The sequence below is a fragment of the Chiloscyllium plagiosum genome, unplaced genomic scaffold, assembly GCF_037043375.1.
Source record: "Chiloscyllium plagiosum isolate Xiang-an unplaced genomic scaffold, Cpla_swu_hap1 HiC_scaffold_30, whole genome shotgun sequence".
Lineage (NCBI taxonomy): Eukaryota > Metazoa > Chordata > Chondrichthyes > Orectolobiformes > Hemiscylliidae > Chiloscyllium > Chiloscyllium plagiosum.
Window position 1 is genome coordinate 10,677,478 of NW_028270168.1, and position 23,193 is coordinate 10,700,670.

The following is a 23,193-nucleotide window of genomic DNA, read 5'->3' on the forward strand; positions in this document are numbered from 1 at the left end:
GCGGATTGTTAGCTGTCTTCCTGTTTGTCCTATATAGTGTTTAGTGCAGTCCTTGCATGGTATTTTGTACACTACATTCGTCTTGCTCATGTTGGGTATCGGGTCCTTCGTTCTGGTGAGTTGTTGTCTGAGCGTGGCTGTTGGTTTGTGTGCCATTATGAGTCCTAGGGGTCGCAGTAGTCTGGCAGTCAGTTCCGAGATGCTCCTGATGTATGGTAGTGTGGCTAGTCCTTTTGGTTGTGGTATGTCCTCGTACCGTGGTCTTCCTCTTCGGCATCTGCTGATGAAGTTGCGCGGGTATCCGTTTTTGGCGAATACCTTGTATAGGTGTTCCTCTTCTTCTTTTTGCAGCCCTGGTGTACTGCAGTGTGTTGTGGCCCTTTTGAATAGTGTCCTGATGCAGCTTCGTTTGTATGTGTTGGGGTGGTTACTTTTATAGTTTAGGACTTGGTCTGTGTGTGTGGCTTTCCTGTATACTCTTGTAGTGAATTCTCCGTCTGGTGTTCTCTGTACCATCACGTCTAGGAATGGGAGTTGGCTATCCTTTTCTTGTTCTCTCGTGAATCGGATTCCTGTGAGTGTGGCGTTGATGATCCGGTGTGTTTTTTCTATTTCCGGGGACAACACTACTATCATAGGGCAAGCCAGACAGAGAACAGCCAGGGAATTCCTAGAGGCATGGCATTCATCCACAAACTCCATCAACAAACACATCGACCTGGACCCAATATACCAACCACTACTGCGGACAGCTGAAACTGACAACCGGAAGCGGCAGGGACAGACCACTATAAACACCGGAGAAAACATCAAAGAAGCGCTTCGCAGGAGGCTCCCAAGCACTGATGATGTCGCCTAGCCAGGGGACGAAACGTTTGCAACAAAAACTTCCAGCTCGGCGAACAGAACTACAACAACCCATTTACATACACACTCTCTCTCACAGACACCCATAACCACCCCCTCCCTGCACACACACACACAGATTCACCCACAAACTTATATGTACTTGCAGAATTACATCCTACTTTTTGCTCAAAAACTTCATGAATCCATGTAAGGTTCTGTAAATCCGTTTAAGATTAGAATCATTGTGAGAGACCATTGTGGCACAGACGGTCTCACATAGGGAAGCTCACACTTTCAATACGTTATTTGGGCCAATGTGACACCAATTGTTAAAGTTCATTTGAGAATGTAACTTTTAAAAAAGTTTTAAGATTTACATATGAAAGAACTGAAACCAACACGGTCATTCTAAGAGATGAGAGACTTTACAAACAATCCAAGTCTTTTTCAACATATAATTTCAGTTACATCACACTGTAAACATTTGCTATAAATTGTGTCTTACAATCTAATACTCTACAACCACCTGACGAAGGAGCGATGCTCCGAAAGCTAGTGCTTCCAATTACACCTGTTGGACTATAGCCTGGTGTTGTGTGATTTTTAACTCTGGTACACCCCAGTCCAACACCGGCATCCCCAAATCATTATTTACCTCAATTAGATTTCCTCTTCTTCTTCTGAATTCCAGAAACGAATAATTTACCAATATAAGACCACCAGCTGCAACATTCAGCCTGAAACCTCCCTCTCACAGTGCCCACTGAGCCACCTCTCTATCCTTTCCCGCTGTCAAGCTCTGTTCGCAAAAGCGAGTGGGATTTGTAGTTCAGACCTCACAACCCCAATGGCCGTGGATTGGTAGACTACATTTCCCAGAGTACATTCCGGTGGGTTTGTTGGCATGCGCGGTGAGTGCAGAAAGCTCCGCCCACTCGGTTACCCAGAATCCGGTGCGGACTCGTATCGATGTGATTCAAATGCAGGCGATTCAGCTCAAACCCGTCTTTGATTGTCCGACATGGTGAGTTCGCGCAGCAACGCTCCGCCGTGATGAGGAAGACCCTTTCGCAGCCTTTCGATTGCAAGCAATCGCCTTCCTCTGGACTGTGCTTTGTGTCAGAGGCTGCAGTCTGACCTACTAGGCCGCAGTGTGGCTGCGCTGCAGCGGCGGGACCGCCCCACTCCCTCCTCCAACTCTCCTCCCCCTCCACACACTTTCCCCTCCCTCCTAACCCCCCTCCTACCCTCCCCCTCCACACACTTTCCCCTCCCTCCTAACCCCCCTCCTACCCTCCCCCTCCACACACTTTCCCCTCCCTCCAAGCCCCCCTCCTACCCTCACCCTCCACACACTTTCCCCTCCCTCCTAACCCTCCTCCTACCCTCACCCTCCACACACTTTCCCCTCCCTCCAAACCCCCCTCCTACCCTCACCCTCCACACACTTTCCCCTCCCTCCAAACCCCCCTCCTACCCTCCCCCTCCACACACTTTCCCCTCCCTCCAAACCCCCCTCCTACCCTCGCCCTCCACACACTTTCCCCTCTCTCCTAACCCCCCTCCTACCCTCGCCCTCCACACACTTTCCCCTCCCTCCAAACCCCCCTCCTACCCTCGCCCTCCACACACTTTCCCCTCCCTCCTAACCCCCCTCCTACCCTCGCCCTCCACACACTTTCCCCTCCCTCCAAACCCCCCTCCTACCCTCACCCTCCACACACTTTCCCCTCCCTCCAAACCCCCCTCCTACCCTCACCCTCCACACACTTTCCCCTCCCTCTAAATCCCCCTCCTACCCTCACCCTCCACACACTTTCCCCTCCCTCTAAATCCCCCTCCTACCCTCACCCTCTAAACACTTTCTCCTCCCCTCCAAATCCCCCTACCCTCCCCCTCCAAACACTTTCCCCTCCCCTCCGAACCCCCTCCTAACCTCACAACCCTCTTTCTCCTCCCCTTCCAAACCCTCACCCTCTTCCTCTCCCCTCTCCCCCCCCTCTCCCCCCCCCTCTCTCCCCCCCTCTCTCCCCCCCTCCCCTCCCCTCCCCCACAAGGATGTTGCCAGTGTTGGCAGGTCTGAGCTACAGGGAGAGGCTGAACAGGCTGGGGCTGTTTTCCCTGGAGCATCAGAGGATGAGGGGTGACTTTATAGAGGTTTACAAAATTAGGAGGGGCATGGATAGGATAAATAGGCAAAGTCTTTTTCCTGGGGTCGGGGTGTCCAGAACTAGAGGGCATAGGTTTAGGGTGAGAGGGGAAAGATATAAAACAGACCTAAGGGGCAACTTTTTCACGCAGAGGGTGGTATGTGTATGGAATGAGCTGCCAGAGGATGTGGTGGAGACTGGTACAATTGCAACATTTTAAGAGGCATTTGGATGAGTATATGAATAGGAAAGGTTTGGAGGGATATGGGCTGTGTGCTGGCAGGTGGGACTAGATTGGGTTGGGATATCTGGTCGGCATGGACAGGCTATACCGAAGGGTCTGTTTTTATGCTGTACATCTCTATGACTCATATCTGTGCTTCCCTCACACTCCCCACTGCTTCAGTGTTTCCATTCAGCCCTACTTTAAATACTTCACCCTGGGCTAAGCTCTCAATTCCTTTTCCTGTCTGTCACAAAGGCTCCTGGCTTCCAGTTCCTTTGTGTCATCTGTCTCCTCCCCTGCATAAGCCTGTCCTGCTGAGTCCTTGTTAACAATTCCAGTGCTCTATTGGGTGGAGTCATCTGTGTCCCGCAGAATCCTAAGCTCATACAAACCCTGCTCCCATTGCTCCATCATCCCATGTCCCATTGTTGGGGTGGATGTACAGTCTAAGCAATAGCAATCGCTGGGGTGTAGTTCTTTATAAAACAGAAGAAAATTGTTGACACGTTTATTCACATCAACAGGATACAACCCTGTATTAGATTTATTTGAGTGGGTTGGTCCTGAGAGCTATAAGGAAAATTCAGAATGATTCTATATGGTTCCTGTCTATGTCATCAGTGATCACCTCCCCAGTCACCTGTCAAGCCACCAGCACTTCATCCCAGTGTTAGACTCAAAGTGTTTTTTCCTGTAACAGCTAGGTTATCAAAGACTGAATCGTTCATCGTTCTGTGTATCTGCATTTTGAGTGTTTTCTCATGCACACCCTACTGTTGTGTAGAAATTCTAGTAACTGAACCAATCTTATTGATATGGAAAGATGTTATCCCTGAGTCATTTACATCTATGGTGAAAGTTGCCTGTTCATTCATATCTTATTGCAAGACTGTCATCTTGTGGTTAATCGCAGTGATGCAGTGATACCATCCATTATTTAATTGTCAGTTTAAATGGATGCGAGGCCCTTTTCAACAAAAATTGACCATTTTATCATGAAATTTCTTTGGGACTGAAACCCCCATAACATTGCATATATGGGGGTAACAGTGATGTATGTCTGGCCTGGGGATTGTTTGAGTCTGTCTGTTCACAAGGTACTTGATGCAATGTAAAGTTTTTAAATATAATTTTGTGATGTAATGTTAATTGCATATTGCATCTGTCAGGAATGTTTTAAAATAGTGCTAGGATGGAATTGAGAATAGTTGATGTCTGCAGTATGACACAACTGTGATAGATCCATTTGATCCCAGACTAGGTACTTGAACTAAAAATTTCCTATTATTGCAAGCAATCTAAATCATAACCATATTTCAAAAGGTTGATAGTTTTCAGAGTCTGTACCTAGAATGTGCAGTACGTTCTGAGCTGTTTGGTCTCAGGTGAATGCAAAAGGTCCTACAACACTCTTTAAAGAAGAGTAGAGCAGTTTACCTGGTGGATGAAAGTGAGGACTACAGATGCTGGAGATCAGACTCCAGATTAGAGTGGTGCTGGAAAAGCACAGCAGGTCAGGCAGCATCCGAGGAGCATGAAAATCTACAATTCGGGCAAAAGCCCTTCATCAGGAATACTCATTCCTGAGGAAGGGCTTTTGCTCAAGATGTCGATTTTCCTGCTCCTCGGATGCTGCCTGACCTGTGCTTTTCCAGCACCACTCTAATCCAGTTTACCTGATGTCCTGGCCAACATGTAAACGTGAACTAAAACCTGATTATTTATTTCATTTCCTCTCTCCACACGTGTTACCAGACTGCTGGGTTTCTCCAGCAGCAGCTGTTTTTGTTTGCAAAAAATTGAAATCTGGCTAATGTAGGAGTGAAATGACTTCAATTATAGCAATTGGAAAGGTAAACATTTGGTAACTGATCTTTTGAAAAATTGTGGCAGCTAGTGCTGGATTGTAATGGGTAAATAGAACAATTGTCTGTGTCTATAATATGAGTAATCATTAAAGTAACATGTATGAAATAAAAGTTTGCACAATTATGAACATTACAGCATGCAAAAAACTACAATACATCACAAAATATAGTTTTAAACTGTAGAATAAACATTAAGATCTTTTGCACCCTGTGCTTTAGAATTAAAGTCCTTAAGTTCATATGCTTTCAGGTTAAGTTCATTAAATTCTCATGCATGTATATGTGGTTTGAGTTTTATAAAGAATTGGCTGACTTTTGTTGTATAAATGTTCAATATTTTATTTGTGTAATGGTGCCTTTTCTCAATTCTATTGCACCTTTACTTTTGAGTAAAATAATGGTGAAGGTCTGAATTAAAAACAGAAATTATTGGAGAGCCAGCAAATCTGGTCAGCTGTTATAAGTCACCGGATGCGAGACATTTGGTCTGGTAAGAGATGGTGGCAATGGAATTTGAGAGTTTGTATCAGAAGATTCCACAGTCCGAGGTGAAAAGATGGGACTAATGGGTCAATCTGAAATACAAAACAGAAGCTTCAAGAGTGAAGACTACTCCCTTTAGGCTGTAATGTTGATTATTTGTATGTGTAATACACATTTTGTTTGTTTATTCAGTTTGGTTTAGTCATTGATTGCTTTAAGTTCTTTAATGAAGATTTGTTCTGACTCGTCATTTTGTTGCTCTGAGTTAAAAAAAGATTTGATTGCACTTGAGAATTTAGTATTGTTTGAAGACTTCAAATATGCAGATTTGGGGCAATATGCACTGAAATCACTTTTCTCTGTTATACAATTACTGTTGTTTAATAAAGCTGCTGGGACTTTTTAATGTCTCAACTCAGGGGCTTGAATCCAGACATTCTGGTTCAGAGGTAGAGACACCCCCAGTGTTTGACGGACTCTAATATACAGTTTTACACTAAAAACTTCTTCTAATTTCAGGGCAGGGAAACCACCACCAGGACTTCATTTGGATGTTGTGAAAGGAGACAAACTAGTAGAGGTGAACACTTATGTTATATTTCCTTTTGGGCAAAGTGATCTTGGTGTTTCATTTTTTAAAAATTCCTTCAGTGGAAGTGCAATACAACTGTATTGGTCGCTGGATCTGATGGGAATGCCTGACTGTCACTTAACCAAGCAAATAATTAAACTTGAATACAAGTCAAATGCATTCATAAACTAGGGTTAGCCAGTCAAAGCATTGTCCAAGTTTGATATGCAGATTGTGAAGGTTTAACTCTAGCACATCCCCAGAGCACATGGCTAATCTAGGTGTTTGAATATCTGAAGAGCTACTTTCATTATAAATCAGTCTAGGTAATGCATTGGAAGTCCTTTTTCTCGTGTTTAAATCTCCCCAGTTCCCTTGCTTTTCATTACCGTGTCGTTTCCCCCTTCTCCATTTGCTTTACCCTTACTGTGCGCATCTTCAGTGGTCTAAATACTGTGCACTAAATTTCCTTTGCTTCAGCTTTTCTCCATTTCACTGGTCCTTAAAATTTACTCGTTTGGCTAAGGTTTTGACCAACCTTGCTAATATTTGTTTTGGTATCAATTTTAAGTTTAATGCACTTCAGTGGAGCAGTGTGGAATTTTGCTTTGTACAATAAAAGTAGTATACATGCAAAATATTATAAAAATGTTTGCTCAGTTTAACCTTACAGACGTCATAACATTTTGTTTTGCTTTGTTCATCCATTCCATTTTGTATTCTGGGTGATATAGGAGCCATGCACCAGATACTAACCTGGCTGTCGTTGTCGCAGTTTTAACATAAAACTGAGACAATCTATGATTGTTGGGTCCAAGTGGTGCTAAATCAAAATAAAAAAAAAACCTTGAGCATATTAGCTTAGTGTGTAGAGAAACACTGAGTTATAACTCAGAGGTACAGCACTCCTCCACTGTTACAATCCTCTAGTTTGTTATAAGGATTAATGGCTCATAATTTGCTGAAATTAAATATTTCATGACATGGCCTGTGTTGTAGTTTTTACATCATTCATCTCAATTTTTTGAGCTTCCTTATCAAAGTGCAAATTGGTAGTGGTCAGTGCAACTTTTCAAACCCTGCTTGTCTGGAATAATACTCTTATCTCCTTGTGAAGCTTACACTAAAGAAAGAAACAGCAGAGAACCTACGTAAATTAAAAGTCCAGTTTAATAGAGAAAAAGATACAGAGGGAGGGAAGTAAGATGAGATTAAAGGGAAAAAACCCAGCAAAGGTGAGAGAATGAAGATATTTAAAAATAATCTCTCAGAACAATTTTATTCTCCTGCAGAGCGACTCCAAAGTTTTAGCTGTCACGTTTGGTTTGTGGAGCCCCAAAGTTGATTTGCATTGTAGGAATATGAATTATGTCATAAGCAGCCCACAAGTTGACAAATAATAGCCCTAACTTTCTGCAGTGAGTTTAGTTTCATTCGTATTTAAAATTCTACTATAATCAAATCATAGGTTGGTTGATGTGACAGTTCTATAGTTGTGAGGCTAATGGACAGAGCGCGCAAACCATGAGTTTGCAGTGCTCACAACTCGATAATGCACCTCTTCTTCATCACTGTTGAATACTGTTTTTTTCCTAGAAAATGTGCGTTTATGACACTAAATTGTCAAAAATTCAGTAAGTTTGCATTGGACATCAACTTAAAATATATCCTTTTTGAAGAATGCAAAGATTAACAGCTTTTATAACTCTTCTACCAATCACTCCCATTTGTCCTTGAACAAATGGTTTTAATATTTTGCCATTTGGTACCATATTATTTTTCTGACTTGTTGCAAGCTGCATCAGTAAGTAATGCAAAACAGTTAAATAATATGTTGTTATGTTTTGGTATTTTTTTCACCAGAAACTCATCATTGATGAGAAAAAATACTACCTCTTTGGAAGAAACCCTGACATTTGTGATTTTACCATTGACCATCAATCATGTTCGAGAGTCCACGCTGCTTTGGTCTATCACAAACATTTGAAAAGAGTTTTCATCATCGATTTGAACAGCAGTAAGTGCTATTACATTGTATGTTATTTTTAAAATGTTTGCAATAGTGAAGTTTGAGGAACTGCAGAGCTTCAAAGCACTTGAGGGGCTGTGCTAAATGACAGGATAAAGGTGTGGACTTCAATGACAGAAATGTAATAACGAGAGTCCAGAGACAGTATATTCCCCTGTTACGTTGAAAAGAAAGGCTGGTGGATATAGGGAGTACTGGATGACTAGAGAAATTGAGGTTTTGATTAAGAAAAGGAAGGAAGGAGGTATATGCCAGGTATAGACAGGAGAAATTGAGAGAATCCTTAGAGTATAAAGGCAGTAGGAGTATACTTAGGAGGGCAGAAAGGGGACATGAGATAACTTTGGCAAATAGAGTTAAGGAGAATGCAAAGGGTTTTTATAAATACATTAAGGACAAAAGGGTAACTAGGGAGAGAATTGCGGCCCTCCAAGATCAGCAAGGTAGCCTACGTGTGGAGCTGCAGGAGATGGGGGAGATACTAAACGAGTATTTTGCATTGGTATTTCCTGTGGAGAAGAACATGGAAGATATAGAATGTAGGAAAATAGATGGTGACTTTTGGAAAAATATCCATATTACAGAGGAAGAGATGCTGGATGTCTTGAAATATATAAAAGCGGATAAATCTCCAGGACCTGATCAGGTGTACCCTAGAACTCTGAGAAGCCAGAGAAGTGATTGCTGGTCCCCTTGCTGAGATAGTTGTATCATCGATAGTCACAGGTGAGGTGCCGGAAGACTGGAGGTTGGCTAATGTTGTACCACTATTTAAGAAAGGTGGTAAGGAAAAACCAGGGAACTATAGACCAGTGAGCCTGACGTCAGTGGTGGGCAAGTTGTTGAGTGGAATCCTGAGGGACAGGGTGTACATGTACTTGGAAAGGCAAGGAATGATTAGGGACAGTCGGTATGGCTTTGTGTGTGGTAAATCATGTCTCAGGAATTTGATTGTGTTTTTTGAAGAAGTAACAAAGAGGATTGATGAGGGCAGAGCGGTAGATGTGATCTATCTGGACTTTAGTAGGGTGTTTGTCAAGATTCCCCGTGGAAGACTGGTTAGCATGGTTAGATCTCATGGAATACAGGAGAACTTGCCATTTGGATACAGAACTGGCTCAAAGGTAGAAGACAGAGGGTCGTGGTGGAGGGTTGTTTTTCAGACCGGAGGCCTGTGACCAGTGGAGTGCCACAAGGATCGGTGCTAGGTACACTATTTTTCGTAATTTATATAAATGATTTGAATGTGAGTATAAGAGGTATAATTAGTAAGTTTGTAGATGATACCAGAATTGGAGGTGTAGTGGACAGCGAAGAATGTTACCTCAGTACAACGGGATCTTGATCAGATGGGCCAATGGGCTGAGGAGTGGCAGAATAGGTTTGGTATGCTTTCCTTTATTGGTCAGAGCATTGGGTATAGGAGTTTGTTGCTGCGGTACAAGACATTGGTCAGTCACATTGTGTGCAATTCTGGTCTCCTTCCTATCAGAAGGATGTTGTGAAACCTGAAAGGGTTCAGAGAACATTTACAAGGATATTGCCAAGATTGGACGATTTGAGCTATAGGGAGAGGTTGAATAGGCTGGAGCTGTTTTCCCTGGAGTGTTGGAGGCTGAGGAGTGACCTTATAGAGGTTTATAAAATCATGAGGTGTGCGCGTAGTATATTAGACAGAGTTTTTTCCTTGGGTTAGGGAGTGCACAATTAGAGGGCATAGGTTTAGGGTGAGAGGGGAAAGATATAAAAGGGACCTAAGGGGCAACTTTTTCACTCAGAGGATGGTGCGTGTATATAATGACCTGCCAGAGGAAGTGGTGGAGGCTGGTGCAATAACATCGTTTAAAAGGCATCTGGATGGGTATGTGAATAGGAAAGGTTTAGAGGGATATGGGCCAATTGCTGGCAAATGGGGCTATATTAAGTTAGGATGTCTGATTGGTATGGATGAGTTGGACCAAAAGTTCTGTTTCTGTGTTGTACACTTCTATGACTAAAGATTTCAATGCTCCAATATGCTGTTCTCTTCACATTTCTGCCCATTTGTTTGCCATTTGAGTTCTCTATCCTGCATCCTACTTCCTTTTCTGCAACCATCTAACTTGGCCATTTACTATCTTTTCAACTTTTTTACAACTTTGCGTATGTACATATCAAAAATCTTCAAAAACATCTGATGACTTTCTTTTGTGCTGAAAATTCTGAAAATATACCCTTGGTTTTCCTCAGCCACGCAGGCCATTTTCTCACTGAAAGTGATTTTGAGCATTGACCTTTGTAGCGATATCTTAACTGTTGTTTTGTGTTAAATTGCGGTAAGAAAATTATGCAAATATGCAATAATTTTGCCTTTACCTACGTCACCTTTTGCTGTTCCTAGTAACTGAAGATCGACCTGAGCAAATTGTCGACAATGGTTCAAAAAATCCAATTCCTTGTTTCTCAATTTTGGTCCCTCCTGCCCTGCGTTCAGAAGTTTGTTGGTTCCTGCATTAATCCAGTTCCTTTTCTCATTTAGTATTATTTGGCATACTTTTTTACCTTTCTTTCACGTTGTGTTGACCTGATAATATTTACTATGATATAATGGAGATCTGCATGTGCTTAAATGGGACACCAAAATAATTCTGTTAATTGATCTGTAGAAGGGAATTATAAGTTGTTTAAAAGGCTGTGATCTTTTCCTTGATAACACTACCAGGATGGAGAAATTTGTGTTCCCTCTTTCTTCTTTCCTCTAAAGCAAAAGTGATAGACACCTAAGCTGCAGAACGTCAGACTTTAAATTAGTTGAGTTTTACTAGTTTACTAATCATTTAATTCATCAAGTACTTAATTAACTTACAGTTCAGTAATTGCTTTTGTAGCTCATGGTACGTATCTAGGGCGTCTTCGTTTGGAGCCCCACAAACCACAGCAGGTTCCCATAGACTCCACGTTGTCATTTGGAGCCTCAACACGAGCGTATACACTACGCGAAAAACCACAGACAATGCCATCCACAATCAAGGGTGATGAAATTGCAATGGAAGATGATGAACTGAAGGGACTGCTGGGTTTACCTGAAGAGGAGACAGAACTAGATGTAAGTCCTGGTCTAAGTCAATTTCTGCATTTCAGGATAGTCTGGTTTAAAGGGGTACATCAAAAATTCTTGGAACATTATTTAAGGTAGTAGCTGTACAGCGGCAATGATTTTTGTGGAAATTGATGAATTGTATAAATATTTCCTTTGGTGATGTTGGTTTGTTAATGTATGTTGAATTTTGGCAGCTTTAATGAAGTCCTTTAATTCTTCAAGCTTCCATTTCATACCCAATGGTACTATGTCACTTAATTGTCACTCTAAATAAACAATTTTGTCTGTGCATCCTGACCAGTTAAATCATTGCATTTCTGGTGCCACCAAAGAGAAAGGGGAGGTCTCCAATATAGCCTTGTGATTCATGGGAACAGGAACAGAACTTGTTTGGTAGTCTCTTTTAGAAGGCGGAGTATTTCTTCAGTTTAGTTTATTGGTCCATTACTTTAATGTGAAATGTCTTTTCAAGTTAAAATCAAAGGACATATTGAAAATACCATACCTTTGCTTGCATCTTAGAATTTGACAGAATTCAACACAGCTCATAACAAAAGAATATCTACACTGACAATTGAAGAAGGAAATCTGGAAATACAGAGGCCAAAACGTAAAAGAAAGAGCTACCGTGTATCATTCAGTGATGACGAAGAAATAATAAATCCGGGTATGACTGTCTGTAAACTTTATGCAGTTCTCCCTTGAAATAACGAATTTTAATTTGCAAGTTTGACTGTGATTTTCATTTCCTGCAAAGTTGAACATAGTGAATATCTTGAGTGAGGTGCAGCAGAGATCCACTCCAATATGTGCTCCCTTATGTATGTGTCAAGAGTGCCCAGGCTAGATTTATTTGTGGTCATATTTATGGCCACTGGTTTTAGGATCTCCCACAAGTGGAGACAAATAGGATGCTGTCGGGTCACGCATCTCTTTATAGGAGAAAGTTCTATAGGAGCGGCGCAGTGGCTCAGTGGTTAGCACTGCAGCCTCACAGCGCCAGGGACCCGGTTCAATTCCTACCTTGGGCGACTGTCTGTGTGGACGTTTGCACGTTCTCCCAGTGACTGCATGGGTTTCCTCTGGGTGCTCCCACAATCCAATCCAAAGATATGCAGGTCAGGTGAATTGGCCTTGCTAAATTGCCCATAGCATTAGGTGCATAAGTCAGGGATAAATATAGGGTAAGTAGCATCACAGGAGCAGGTGAATCAATGTTTTGGGCATAAGCTGCTTCTTGGATGCTGCCTGAACTACGCTTTCCCAGCAACACGCTCTCAACTCTGATCTCCAGCATCTGCAGTCATCACTTTCTCCCAGTAAATATGTGGTTGGGGAATGGGTGGGTGGGTTACTCTTCAGAGGGTCGGTGTGGACTTGTTGGGCTGAAGGGCCTGTTTCCATACTGTAGGGAATCTAATCTAATCTAAAAGTCCAACTTGGTCAATGATTTTAGATAGGTAGCACCATTTAGTTTTGATCAATATTGTGCAATCCTTTTGCAACTTACCCGGTCAGTAGCTTGCTATCTCTGTATAATGTGGAGTCCAGACTTGTGCACAATACTCTGTGCTCGAACCAAGGTTTTAAATAAGTTTAAGAACTTCTCTGCATTTAAAATTTTTCCCTCAAAATAATCCCCAGTGTTTTCATTTAATCTGTGTTAATGCTTTGAGTAAATTGTGTGCCTGCTCCCTGAGCTACACTTGTTTCTCAATTCCATTTAGACTTTTACGTTCCATGGATTATGTAGCCCCCTGTTCTTCCTACGAAAATACACCACCTCTCAGTTTTTCATACTAAGATTAATGTTCCAATTACATCAATATGTAATTTTAACTGTTATTTCTTTAATGTCATGGAATGGTGTAACTACAACAATTGTTCATTCCTGTCTGCCATTAAAATAAAATGGGAAAGGTGGCCTGACCTCAGTTAACCAGGGAAATTAAGGATAACTTTAAATCTATAATTGGCTTTTTAAAAAAAAAACAGCAGACCTGATAATTAAGATCAGATTAGATTTTTGCAGAAGAGAACAAAGTGGTTGATTACTAGAAGGAGAAATAGAATATTAAACCCTGATGTGGAGATACCAGTATTGGACTAGGGTGGACAAAGATAAAAATCACACAACACCAGGTTATGGTCCATCAGGTTTATTTGGAAGCGCTAGCTTTTGGAGCGCTGCTTCTTCATCAGGTAGCTATGGAGTATGATCATAAGACACTGAATTCTATGTCTTATGATCCTGCTTCACTTAACTGATGAAGGAACAGTGTTCCGAAAGCTAGTGCTTCCAAATAAACCTGTTGGACTATAACCTGGTGTTGTGTGATTTTTAAATTAGAAAATGAAAGTAAGCTTTCCAGGAATGTACAAATTGATTGTTGAAGTTTCTAAACATTAAAAAATGAAGACAAATGTAGGTCCCTACAGTCAGAAACTGTAAGAAACAAAGGTAATTATAATGGGCAACAAAAGTAATATTGAGATTCTGTCTCAAACATGTTGGGGAACATAGGCTAAGTGAGTGTGAGGAACTGAAGGAAACGCTGAGCTATGTTGAGAATGTAATTGAAAAGAAGTTCTGGGTCTTGTATATCAAAGAACAGAAACCAGCATTTCCCATTATAAAGAATGAAACAATCTAAGATTGTTTACTGTATCACATCTCCATGACACTGGACTCCTTTGGCCATAAATTCTGTGAGCATGATCTTAACCTCCACAACCTCCTGATGAAAGAGCTGAACTTCGAAAGCTAGTGTTTCTAAATAAACCTGTTGGACTATAACCTGGTGTTGTGATTTTTAACTTGGTCCACTCCAGTCCAACACCAGCACCTCAATGGAAACCATAATCTACCTTCATTACCTTCACATGGGGGGATACATGCAGAGAACTCAGCATTGCTAAGCAATCATGTCAAAATAAGAATCACAATTTGGATTAATTATGATACTTTTGCCTTTGACTCAGAAAATTGAGTTTAAGCCCAGCTCCAGTGACCTCGTGCATCTTCTTTAGTACAGTATCTCTGTACAGTCCCAAGAAATTTCCACATTGCTGGAAATTCCTGTTTCCTTTTTGGTGCGATATTTTAAACTGAGGTAATGACTCCATGATGATATATAAAGATGATCCGTGTTCTTCCACCTTGATCAACCTTTGTCCTGTAGAAAACACTGCCACAAACTACATTTACCAGTCATCCTCATTGTGGATTTGCAAGACAAACTGGCAACCATGTTTTCCCTCAAAATAAAATGTACTTCCTACACTTGGAAAATAATGAGTTGTCTATGAAGCATCATTTTGGATTGCCTGTATTCTGAAATATACTTCATAAAAACAATTTTATTTAATTGTTGTAATCTTCAATTTGCTTCTTCCCTTTTCAGAGGATGTTGATCCTTCAGTGGGTCGCTTCAGAAATATGGTTCAAACAGCAGTGGTGCCACTCAAGGTAAGCAAAGCCATCAGTTTTTATTGTGTATTATAGGCAGTCATATATTTTAAGTTTAAATTAGCTTGTTGTTTTGGATCACAGTCTAAGCAAGTTAGCATATACTGCTAAGGAACATAGGAACAGGTGTAGGCCATTCAGCCAATCAAGACTGCTCCACCATTTAATACGATTTTGACTGAACATTTTTAAATTCCATTTACACCATTTATCAAAGATTTATCAACCTCTACTTTAAATATATTCCAAGATTGAGCTTCCAAGACCCTCTTAGGATAGAGCATTCCAAAGATTTACCTCCCTCTGTAAAAAAAATTTATTTTCTTCATCTCTGGCGTCTCCCTTATTTCTGGTTCTAGATCCCCACCCCCGTCGGGCAAACATCTTGCCTGCATCAACACTGTATGTCTGTATAAATATTTTGTAGATTTCAATGAGATCCCCTTTTACTCTTTGAAATTTTTAAACATTGCAGCCTGAGTTTATAATCCCACTTTATTAGCCCCATCATCTCAGAAACCTTTGTTGCACTCCTTCTAAGGCAGTTCTATCTTTCCTGAGATAAGGTGATCAAAACTGTGCACAGTATTCCAGGTGCAGTCTAATCAAGCTCTTATACAATTGAAGCAAGACATCAGTACTCCTGTCCTCAAATCCTCTTGCAATAAATGCTAATATTCCATTAGCCGTCCTAATAGCTTGCTGAACCTGTATGTTGGCCTTCATGACTAATTGCCGAGGGTATCCAAAAGTATGTTTGCACACCTACACTTGCCATCCTCTCATTGTTTAGGATATACTCTGCCATCTGTCCTTCCTATCAAAGTAGATGATCTCACATTTTTCCACATCATATTCCATCTGCCATGTTCTTACCCATTACTAACCTTGCCCAAATCCTCCTGAAAACATATTACATCTTCACAATGCACATTCCTGATTAGCTTTGTATTATCTGCATATTTGGAAAAATTACATTTGGTCTCCACACACACCTTTGATACATATTGTGAACAGCTGGGGTCCCAAGTCTTGATCCTTGTAATGCGAGTTGCAGTCTGTCAATGTGAGAATTAGCCATTTATTCCTATTCTGTTTTCTGACTGCTGGCAAATCCTTAACCCATGATAATACATAATCTCCTATACCTTGTGCTTTAACTTTGGGAGCCAACCTCACAGGGGGGAACCTTATCAAAACGTAGAACATTACAGCACAATGAGGGCTGAAAGGCCTGTAATGTTATGCTGACCTGTGGAACCAATCTGAAATCCATCTAACCTGCACTATTCCATTCTCGTCCATATGCCTATCCAATGACCATTTAAATGCCCTTAAAGTTGGCGAGTCTGCTACTGTTGCAGGCAGTGTGTTCCACGCCCCTATTACTTACTGAGTAAAGAAATTACCTCTGACATCTATCCTACATCTATCCCCCCTCAATTGAAAGCTATGTCCCCTTGCGCTAGCCAACGCCATCCGAGGAAAAAGGCTCTTACTGACCAACTTATCTAACTCTCTGATCATCTCTCGTGTCTCAATTAAGTTGCCTGTCAACCTTCTTCCTAACGAAAACAGTCTCAAGTCCCCCAGCCTTTCCTCGTAAGACCTTACATCTGTACAGGCAGCATCCTAGTAAATCTCCTCTGAACCTTTCGAAAGCTTCCACATCCTTCCTATAATGCGGTGACCAGAACTGTATGCAATACTCCAAATGTGGCCACACCAGAGGTTTGTACAGCTGCAGCATGATCTCATGGTTCCGAAATTGAAACTTTATTGCTGGAACAGCACAGCAGGTCAGGCAGCATCCAGGGAACAGGAGATTCGACGTTTCGGGCACAGGCCCTTCTTCAGGAATTCCTCATGGTTCCGAAAAGCTAACAGACCGTATGCCTTCTTAATAACCCTATCAACCTGGGTGGCAACTTTCATGGATCTAAGTACCTGGATACTGAGATCTCTCTGCTCATCTACACTACCAAGAATCATACCATTAGCCCAGTACTCTACATTCTTGTTACTCCTTCCAAAGTGAATCACCTCGCACTTTTACGCATTAAACTCCATTTGCCACCTCTCAGTCCAGCTCTGCAGCTTATATCTATGTCTCTCTGTAACCTACAACATCCTTCGTCACTATCCACAACACTACCGATCCTAGTGTCCTCCGCAAATTTACTAACCCATCCTTCTATGCCCTCATCCAGGTCATTTATATAAATGACAAACAACAGTGGACTCCAAACACATTCTTGTGGTACCCCACTAGTAAATGAACTCCAGGATCAATATTTCCTATTAACCACCACTCTCTCTATTCTTTCAGCTGGCCAAGCCTCTGTATTTTGTGCAGTAGCCTACCGTAGGGAACCTTATCAAATGCCTTACTGAAATCCATATACACCACATTAACCGCTTTACTCTAATCCAACTGTTTGGTCGTTTTCTCAAAGAACTCAATAAGGTTTGTGAGGCATGACCTACCCTTTACAAAACTGTTGACTATCCCAAGTCACCTTATTTATAATCATCTAGAGATGAATCCTATCTTTGATAACCCTTTCCTACACTTTACCCAGAACCGAAGTAAGGATCACACGCCTATAATTTCCAGGGTTGCTTTACTCCCATTCTTGACCAGGGATACAACATTTGCTATCCTCCAGTCTTCTGGCACTATTTCTGTAGACAATGATGACATAAAGGTCAGGCTCGGCAATCTCCTCCCTGGCTTCCCAGAGGATCCTGGGATAAATCCCACCCGGTTCAGGGGACTTGGCTATTTTTACACATTCCAGAATTGCTAACACCTCTTCCTTATTCACCTCAATCCCATCTAGTCTAGTAGCCTGTATCTCATTATTCTCCTCGACCACATTGTTTTTTTCTCGTGTGAATACTGACAAAAAGTATTCGTTTAGCACTTCCCCTATTTCCTCTGACTTCACACACAACTTGCCACTACTACGCTTGATTGGCCCTAATCTTCTCTCTTCATTCTTTTATTTCTGATATGCCTATAGAAAGCCTTAGGGTTTTCCTTGATCCAATCAGAGGGTGGTGGTGGAGGGTTGTTTTTCAGACTGGAAACCTGTGACCAGTGCAGTGCCACGAGGATCAGTGCTGTGTCCACTACTTTTCGTCATTTATATAAATGATTTGGATGTGAGCATAAGAGGTATAGTTAGTAAGTTTGCAGATGACACCAAAATTGGAGGTGTAGTGAACAGCAAAGAAGGTTACCTCAAATTACAATGGGATCTTGATCAGATGGGCCAATGGGCTGAGAAGTGGCAGATAGAGTTTAATTTAGATAAATGCGAGGTGCTGAATTTGGGAAAGCCAATCTTAGCAAGACTTATACACTTAACATTAAGGTCCAAGAGAATTTTGCTGAACAAAGTGCAGGTTCATAGCTCCTTGAAAATAGAGTCGCAGTAGATAGGATAGTGAAGAAGGCATTTGGTATGCTTTCCTTTATTGGTCAGAGCATTGAGATAGGAGTTGGGAGGTCATGTTGCGGCTGTACGGGACATTGGTTAGGCCACTGTTAGAATATTACATGCAATTCTGGTCTCCTTCCTATCGGAATGATGTTGTGAAACTTGAAAGGGTTAGAAAAGACTTAGAAGGATGTTGCCTGGGTTGGCGCATTCAAGCTACAGGGAGAGGTTGAACAGGCTGGCGCTGTTTTTCCTGGAGCGTCGGAGGCTGAGGGGTGACCTTATAGAGGTTTATATAATCATGAGGGGCATGGATAGGATAAATAGACAGTCTTTTCCCTGGGGTCGGGGAGTCCAGAACTAGAGGGCATAGGTGTAGGGTGAGAGGGGAAAGATACAAAAGAGACCTAAGGGGCAACCTTTTCACGCAGAGGATGGTACGTGTATGGAATGAGCTGCCAGTGGAAGTGGTGGAGGCTGACACAATTGCAACATTTAAGAGGCATTTGGATGGGTATATGAATAGGAAGGGTTTGGAGGGATATGGGCCGGGTGCTGGCAGGTGGGACTAGATTGAGTTGGGATATCTGGTCGGCGTGGACAAGTTGGACCGAAGGTCTGTTTCAGTGCTGTATATCTCTCTGACTCTATGACTCTATCGCCAGTGACTTCTCATGTCCCCTCCTGACTCTTCCTCGCTCTCTGTTTAGGTCTTTCCTGGCTAACCTGTAACTCTTAAGCACCCTAACTGAGCCATCACATCGCATCCGAACATAAGCCGCCTCCTTTCTCTTGACAAGAGATTCAACTTCCTTAGTAAACCACAGCTCCCGCGCTCGACAATTTCTTCCCTGCTTGACCGGTACATGCAGTAGCTGGTCCTTGAATAAGCTCCACATTTCAATTGTGCCCATTCCCTGCAGATTCCTTCCCCATCCTATGCATCCTAAATCTAGCCTAAATGCATCATAATTGCCTTTCCCCAAGCTATAATTCTTGCCCTGCGACCTATCCCTTTCCATCACTAAAGTAAACATAACTGAATTGTGTTCACTATAACCAAGGTGCTCACCCACATCCAAATCTATCACCTGGCTGGGTTCATTACCCAGTACCAAATCTAATGTGGCCTCTTCCCTTGTTGGCCTGCCTACATGCTGTCAGGAAATTTTTCTGCATACATCGGACAAAAACTGACCCATCTAAAGTACTTGATCAAGCGTATTCCCAGTCAATATTTAGAAAGTTAAAGTCCCCCATAACAGCTACCCTGGCACTCTGTCCTATCGAGGATCATCTGTGCTAGCCTATCTTCTATATCTCTGGAACCATTTGAATGCCTATGGAAAACTCCCAACAAGGTAGCCTCTCCTATCCTGTTTCTAATCTCAGCCTATATTACCTCAGTAGAGGAGTCTTAAAACATCCTTTCTGCCACTGTAATACTGTCCTTGACCAACAGTGCCACACCATCCCTCCTTTTACCATTTTCTCTGTTCTTAGTGAAACATCTAAATCCCGGAACCTGCAATAACCATTCCTGTCCCTGCTCTACCCAAGTCTCTGAAATGGCCACAGCATCGAAATCCCAGGTTCCAACCCATGCTGCTCCTAGCGTTGAAGTAGACACACATCAAACCCACTTCTTGCCTAACAGTGCCTTCTTGCAATCTTGAAATCTTAGTTCTGACTTCACTACTCCTCCTCCCGTATACTCAAACTACAATTTTGGTTCCCATCCCACTGCTAAATTAGTTTAAACCCACCCAAAGACATTAGCAAATTTCCCCGCACAGGGTATTGGTACCCCTCTGGTTCAGGAGGAAGACCATCCTGTTTGTAGAGGTCCCATCTACCCCAGAAAGAGCCTCAATTATTCAGGAATCCAAAACCCTCCCTCCTGCACCATCCCTTTAACCATGTGTTCAACACCGCACTGTCCCTATTCCTTGCTTCGCTAGCACGTGGCATGGGCAACAAACCAGAGATAACAATTGTTTGTTCTAGCTCTCAGCTTTCACCTAGCTCCCTGGATTTCTGCTTTAAATCCCCATCTCTCTTCCTGTGTATGTTGTTGGTGCCGATTTGGACCACTATTTGGGGCTGCTCCCTCTTACCTAGCAGTCCCGTTTTTGCTCCTGCTCAGTGTGCGCTCTGCCTATACACGGGGTAAACCTTTATATATTTTAAAATTTACCTTCCTGTCAGGCATTGGGTCCTCGCTGTCTGAAAAGCCTTCTGAAAATCTAAATATAGTGCCCTGTTTGACTCCCCTTGATAATTTTGTTAGTAACATCCTCAAAAAAAAACTCTTCAGTTTGTTGAACACTATTTTCCATTCACAAATCCATACTGATGATGCCCACTCGGATCATTTTTTGTGGTGTCCATTTACGAAGTTGTTTTAAGATGTATCTTAACTTCCCAATCCTTAGATTTATTGCTGTTTCTGGCCACTGGTTTTTGTTTTAAAGTCTTGTCCAATGTACCATGGGACCTTGATTATCCGAAGGATATGGGCGGGGGAGCATTTTGTTCGGTTAATCAAATGCCAGATAACATAGTTTAGTCAAGCATCAGGACATTGCAATCTTGCCGGATAATCCGATATTCCTCTAAGTTTTAAAAATATTGTCTATTAACTGTATATGGTCATACGTTTTGACATATTTTTCTGGTCCAGCTCAGCTAACTTGTGCCTAATTCAGAATTGCCCTTATTCAAAGTTAAGATCCTTGTTTCAGTTGAGGTACCTGACTTGCAAACAATGTTACAATTGACCATAATGTTAGAATTTTAACATTGTGTTTGTAGCAGAAAATGAGACCCCTGATTTGATAAATCTAAGTTCTACGTATTTTCAGTCTTTTAAATTTATTCTGTAGCAGCCTTTATTAGATTGGTAAAACTGATTTATTTTGAATAGAAGACACATAGTTAGGATAATGGTTTTTGTGTAACACTTAGTTTCTTGACATGCTAAATGTTACTGGTACAAGACTGTTTGTTCTTCAACTGGCAGCCTGTGCGTTTGGCTATTTTAAACACTTCACTGACACGCATGTTATTTTACTTTCCTATATTTTGGATGAGAAAGCTGTCAGTGTTGAACATAAGAAATATTGTTGACAAAATGTAATCATTTTAATTTTTTTGGAAAAAAAATTACAGAAAAAGAAGACAGAGAGTCCCAGTTCACTAAGTCTGGAAGATGGAGTTGCTAGGCGTATGCAGAATTTCCCATTCAACGCTGGCTTATATGGTGGCCTCCCTCCAACTAGTGGTGATTCTTCTTCTCAGCTACATGGTAATACAATGGGAACCGCAATGATAGGAGGACTGCCTATGCCATTCCCAAATCCAGCTCCAGAGGTGGACTTGGCACCAGCAGTTGTACCAGCAGCTGTGACTATAAACCCTGTTCCCAACACTGGTGTGTTCAATGCAGAATCTGTTAACGAACCGAAGAAAAAGAAATATGCTAAGGAGGCCTGGCCTGGCAAGAAACCTACTCCATCGTTGCTTATTTGATGATTTTGTTCTTTTTTTTTCAAAAAAATAAAGTCACCTAGGATTTGAGGACCGAGAGGGGCTTTCTTTTAATTCTGTTAATATGTCTAAAATTTATATGAGCTTTGTACAGATGTTTGTACAGTTGTGTAATAGATTGACAGCCTTTCAACATTACTGTTACTGCTTTTTACCTCTAACCTGTATTTCAGTGTAAATTACAAACAGCATTGCCAGTTGGACTAAAATCACAAACTATTTTTCTGCCACGTGTGCTTTGTTTCAGTGAGTACAATTATACATGAGGGGCTCTACATTTTTATATTGGGCTTTTTAGATAAGTAGAGAAAGCAGAGCACTGTTTATGATTAAAACAAGTCATTTATTACTGCGTAGACACACTCTGAAAATGTAATTTTCATGCTCCTAGGACTTTGTAAAGGAGAATTTCAGCACTTAGCATATTACACTTACATGTGCTAAGTATAAAGAAATTATGGCAAGTCAAATTACCTTCCCCATTTTTTTCATTTACTTCAGTGAGTTAGTGAATAATCTCTAATTGGTTTCCACAGGTATGGTTTGGCACATTTTGATCGCTGCATGACTTGCAATAAAACTGGTTGGTTACAATATTTTGTAGCCACCAATTTTCAGAACATAGTTTTTCAAATTACTTTGAAGACAAATCCATTCTTGAGTCAAGTAATTTTCTTGTGAAGCTTTATTTTTTAACTTGTTGTGAAATGAAGCCATTGTGAACATTTTTGCGTTTATTATGGAAATCGGTTGTGAAATTAAAACCCCTCAAATATTTAAAGACAAAGTTCTGCAGACGTTACCTGCATTGGTGGATGCTAAAAGATTTGACATTACATTCAAACTGTTCAGCTTTTTAAATACGTTTTGGCTATCGCGAGTGTGCCTTTGTGTCAAGGGATGATGAATTAATCTGTGGAGAAAGTTCATCTTTTGGTGTTTTGTGTGTGGCTGAGGACATGTTGCTAGCTTTTTCATTTTAAAATCAGTATGTATGAAATACAGATCAAATGGTCAGAGGTCTGAAGTATATAATAGCTAGAGGTCACTATCTACCCTGATGTTCTGAGAGAAATGCTGTATCGTTAAAAATACAATCTTCATGATGGGATATTAAATCAAGCACTTGATTTTCCTCCCAGGTGTATATGAAATATTTCACTGCACTATTCCAAAAGGCATAGGGGAGCTGGTATTCTGGCCAGCACTTAACTGGACACACATTATCTGGGCATTTATTTCATTTTTTTATGTGAGCTAGCATTCCATTAATTGTTGTCTCCTATGTCACAACAGTTCTAAATTGTATAATTGCCTGTAAATGCCTTGGAGTGTTGGAAGACCATCAGCAAAGCTGTATGAGTTCTCTGCAAATCTTTGCATTTATTTTAAGATCATTCTGATACAAAAATGCAAAGTCAACTTGTGCATTATAATGTCAGCCTTTCTGAAAGATTTGGTTTAGGGCAAGAAA

The 23,193-nt window shown here is 41.4% G+C and overlaps 1 protein-coding gene and 1 non-coding gene across 2 annotated transcripts; both read left to right on the forward strand.

The window, feature by feature from the left end:
* The first annotated feature begins 1,780 nt into the window (after positions 1-1,780).
* On the forward strand, positions 1,781-21,940 carry ppp1r8a (protein phosphatase 1, regulatory subunit 8a). The gene is made up of 7 exons (XM_043717302.2): positions 1,781-1,873; positions 6,096-6,156; positions 8,011-8,164; positions 11,044-11,261; positions 11,778-11,922; positions 14,660-14,724; positions 21,342-21,940. Exons 1-7 carry the CDS (start codon positions 1,830-1,832, stop codon positions 21,699-21,701), a joined length of 1,047 nt encoding a protein of 348 aa, XP_043573237.1. The 5' UTR covers positions 1,781-1,829; the 3' UTR covers positions 21,702-21,940.
* Positions 6,887-7,052, forward strand: LOC122563800 (small Cajal body-specific RNA 1). Its single transcript, XR_006315738.1, has one exon.
* Positions 21,941-23,193: the final 1,253 nt, after the last annotated feature.

Bases quoted from the DNA above. Each gene is read 5' to 3' on its own strand.
- ppp1r8a (XM_043717302.2), top strand. From the start codon at position 1,830: ATGCAGGCGATTCAGCTCAAACCCGTCTTTGATTGTCCGACATG. The intron at 1,874-6,095 runs GTGAGTTCGCGC...TTCTAATTTCAG, and splicing joins GTCTTTGATTGTCCGACATG to GGCAGGGAAACCACCACCAG. The intron at 11,923-14,659 runs GTATGACTGTCT...TTCCCTTTTCAG, and splicing joins CGAAGAAATAATAAATCCGG to AGGATGTTGATCCTTCAGTG.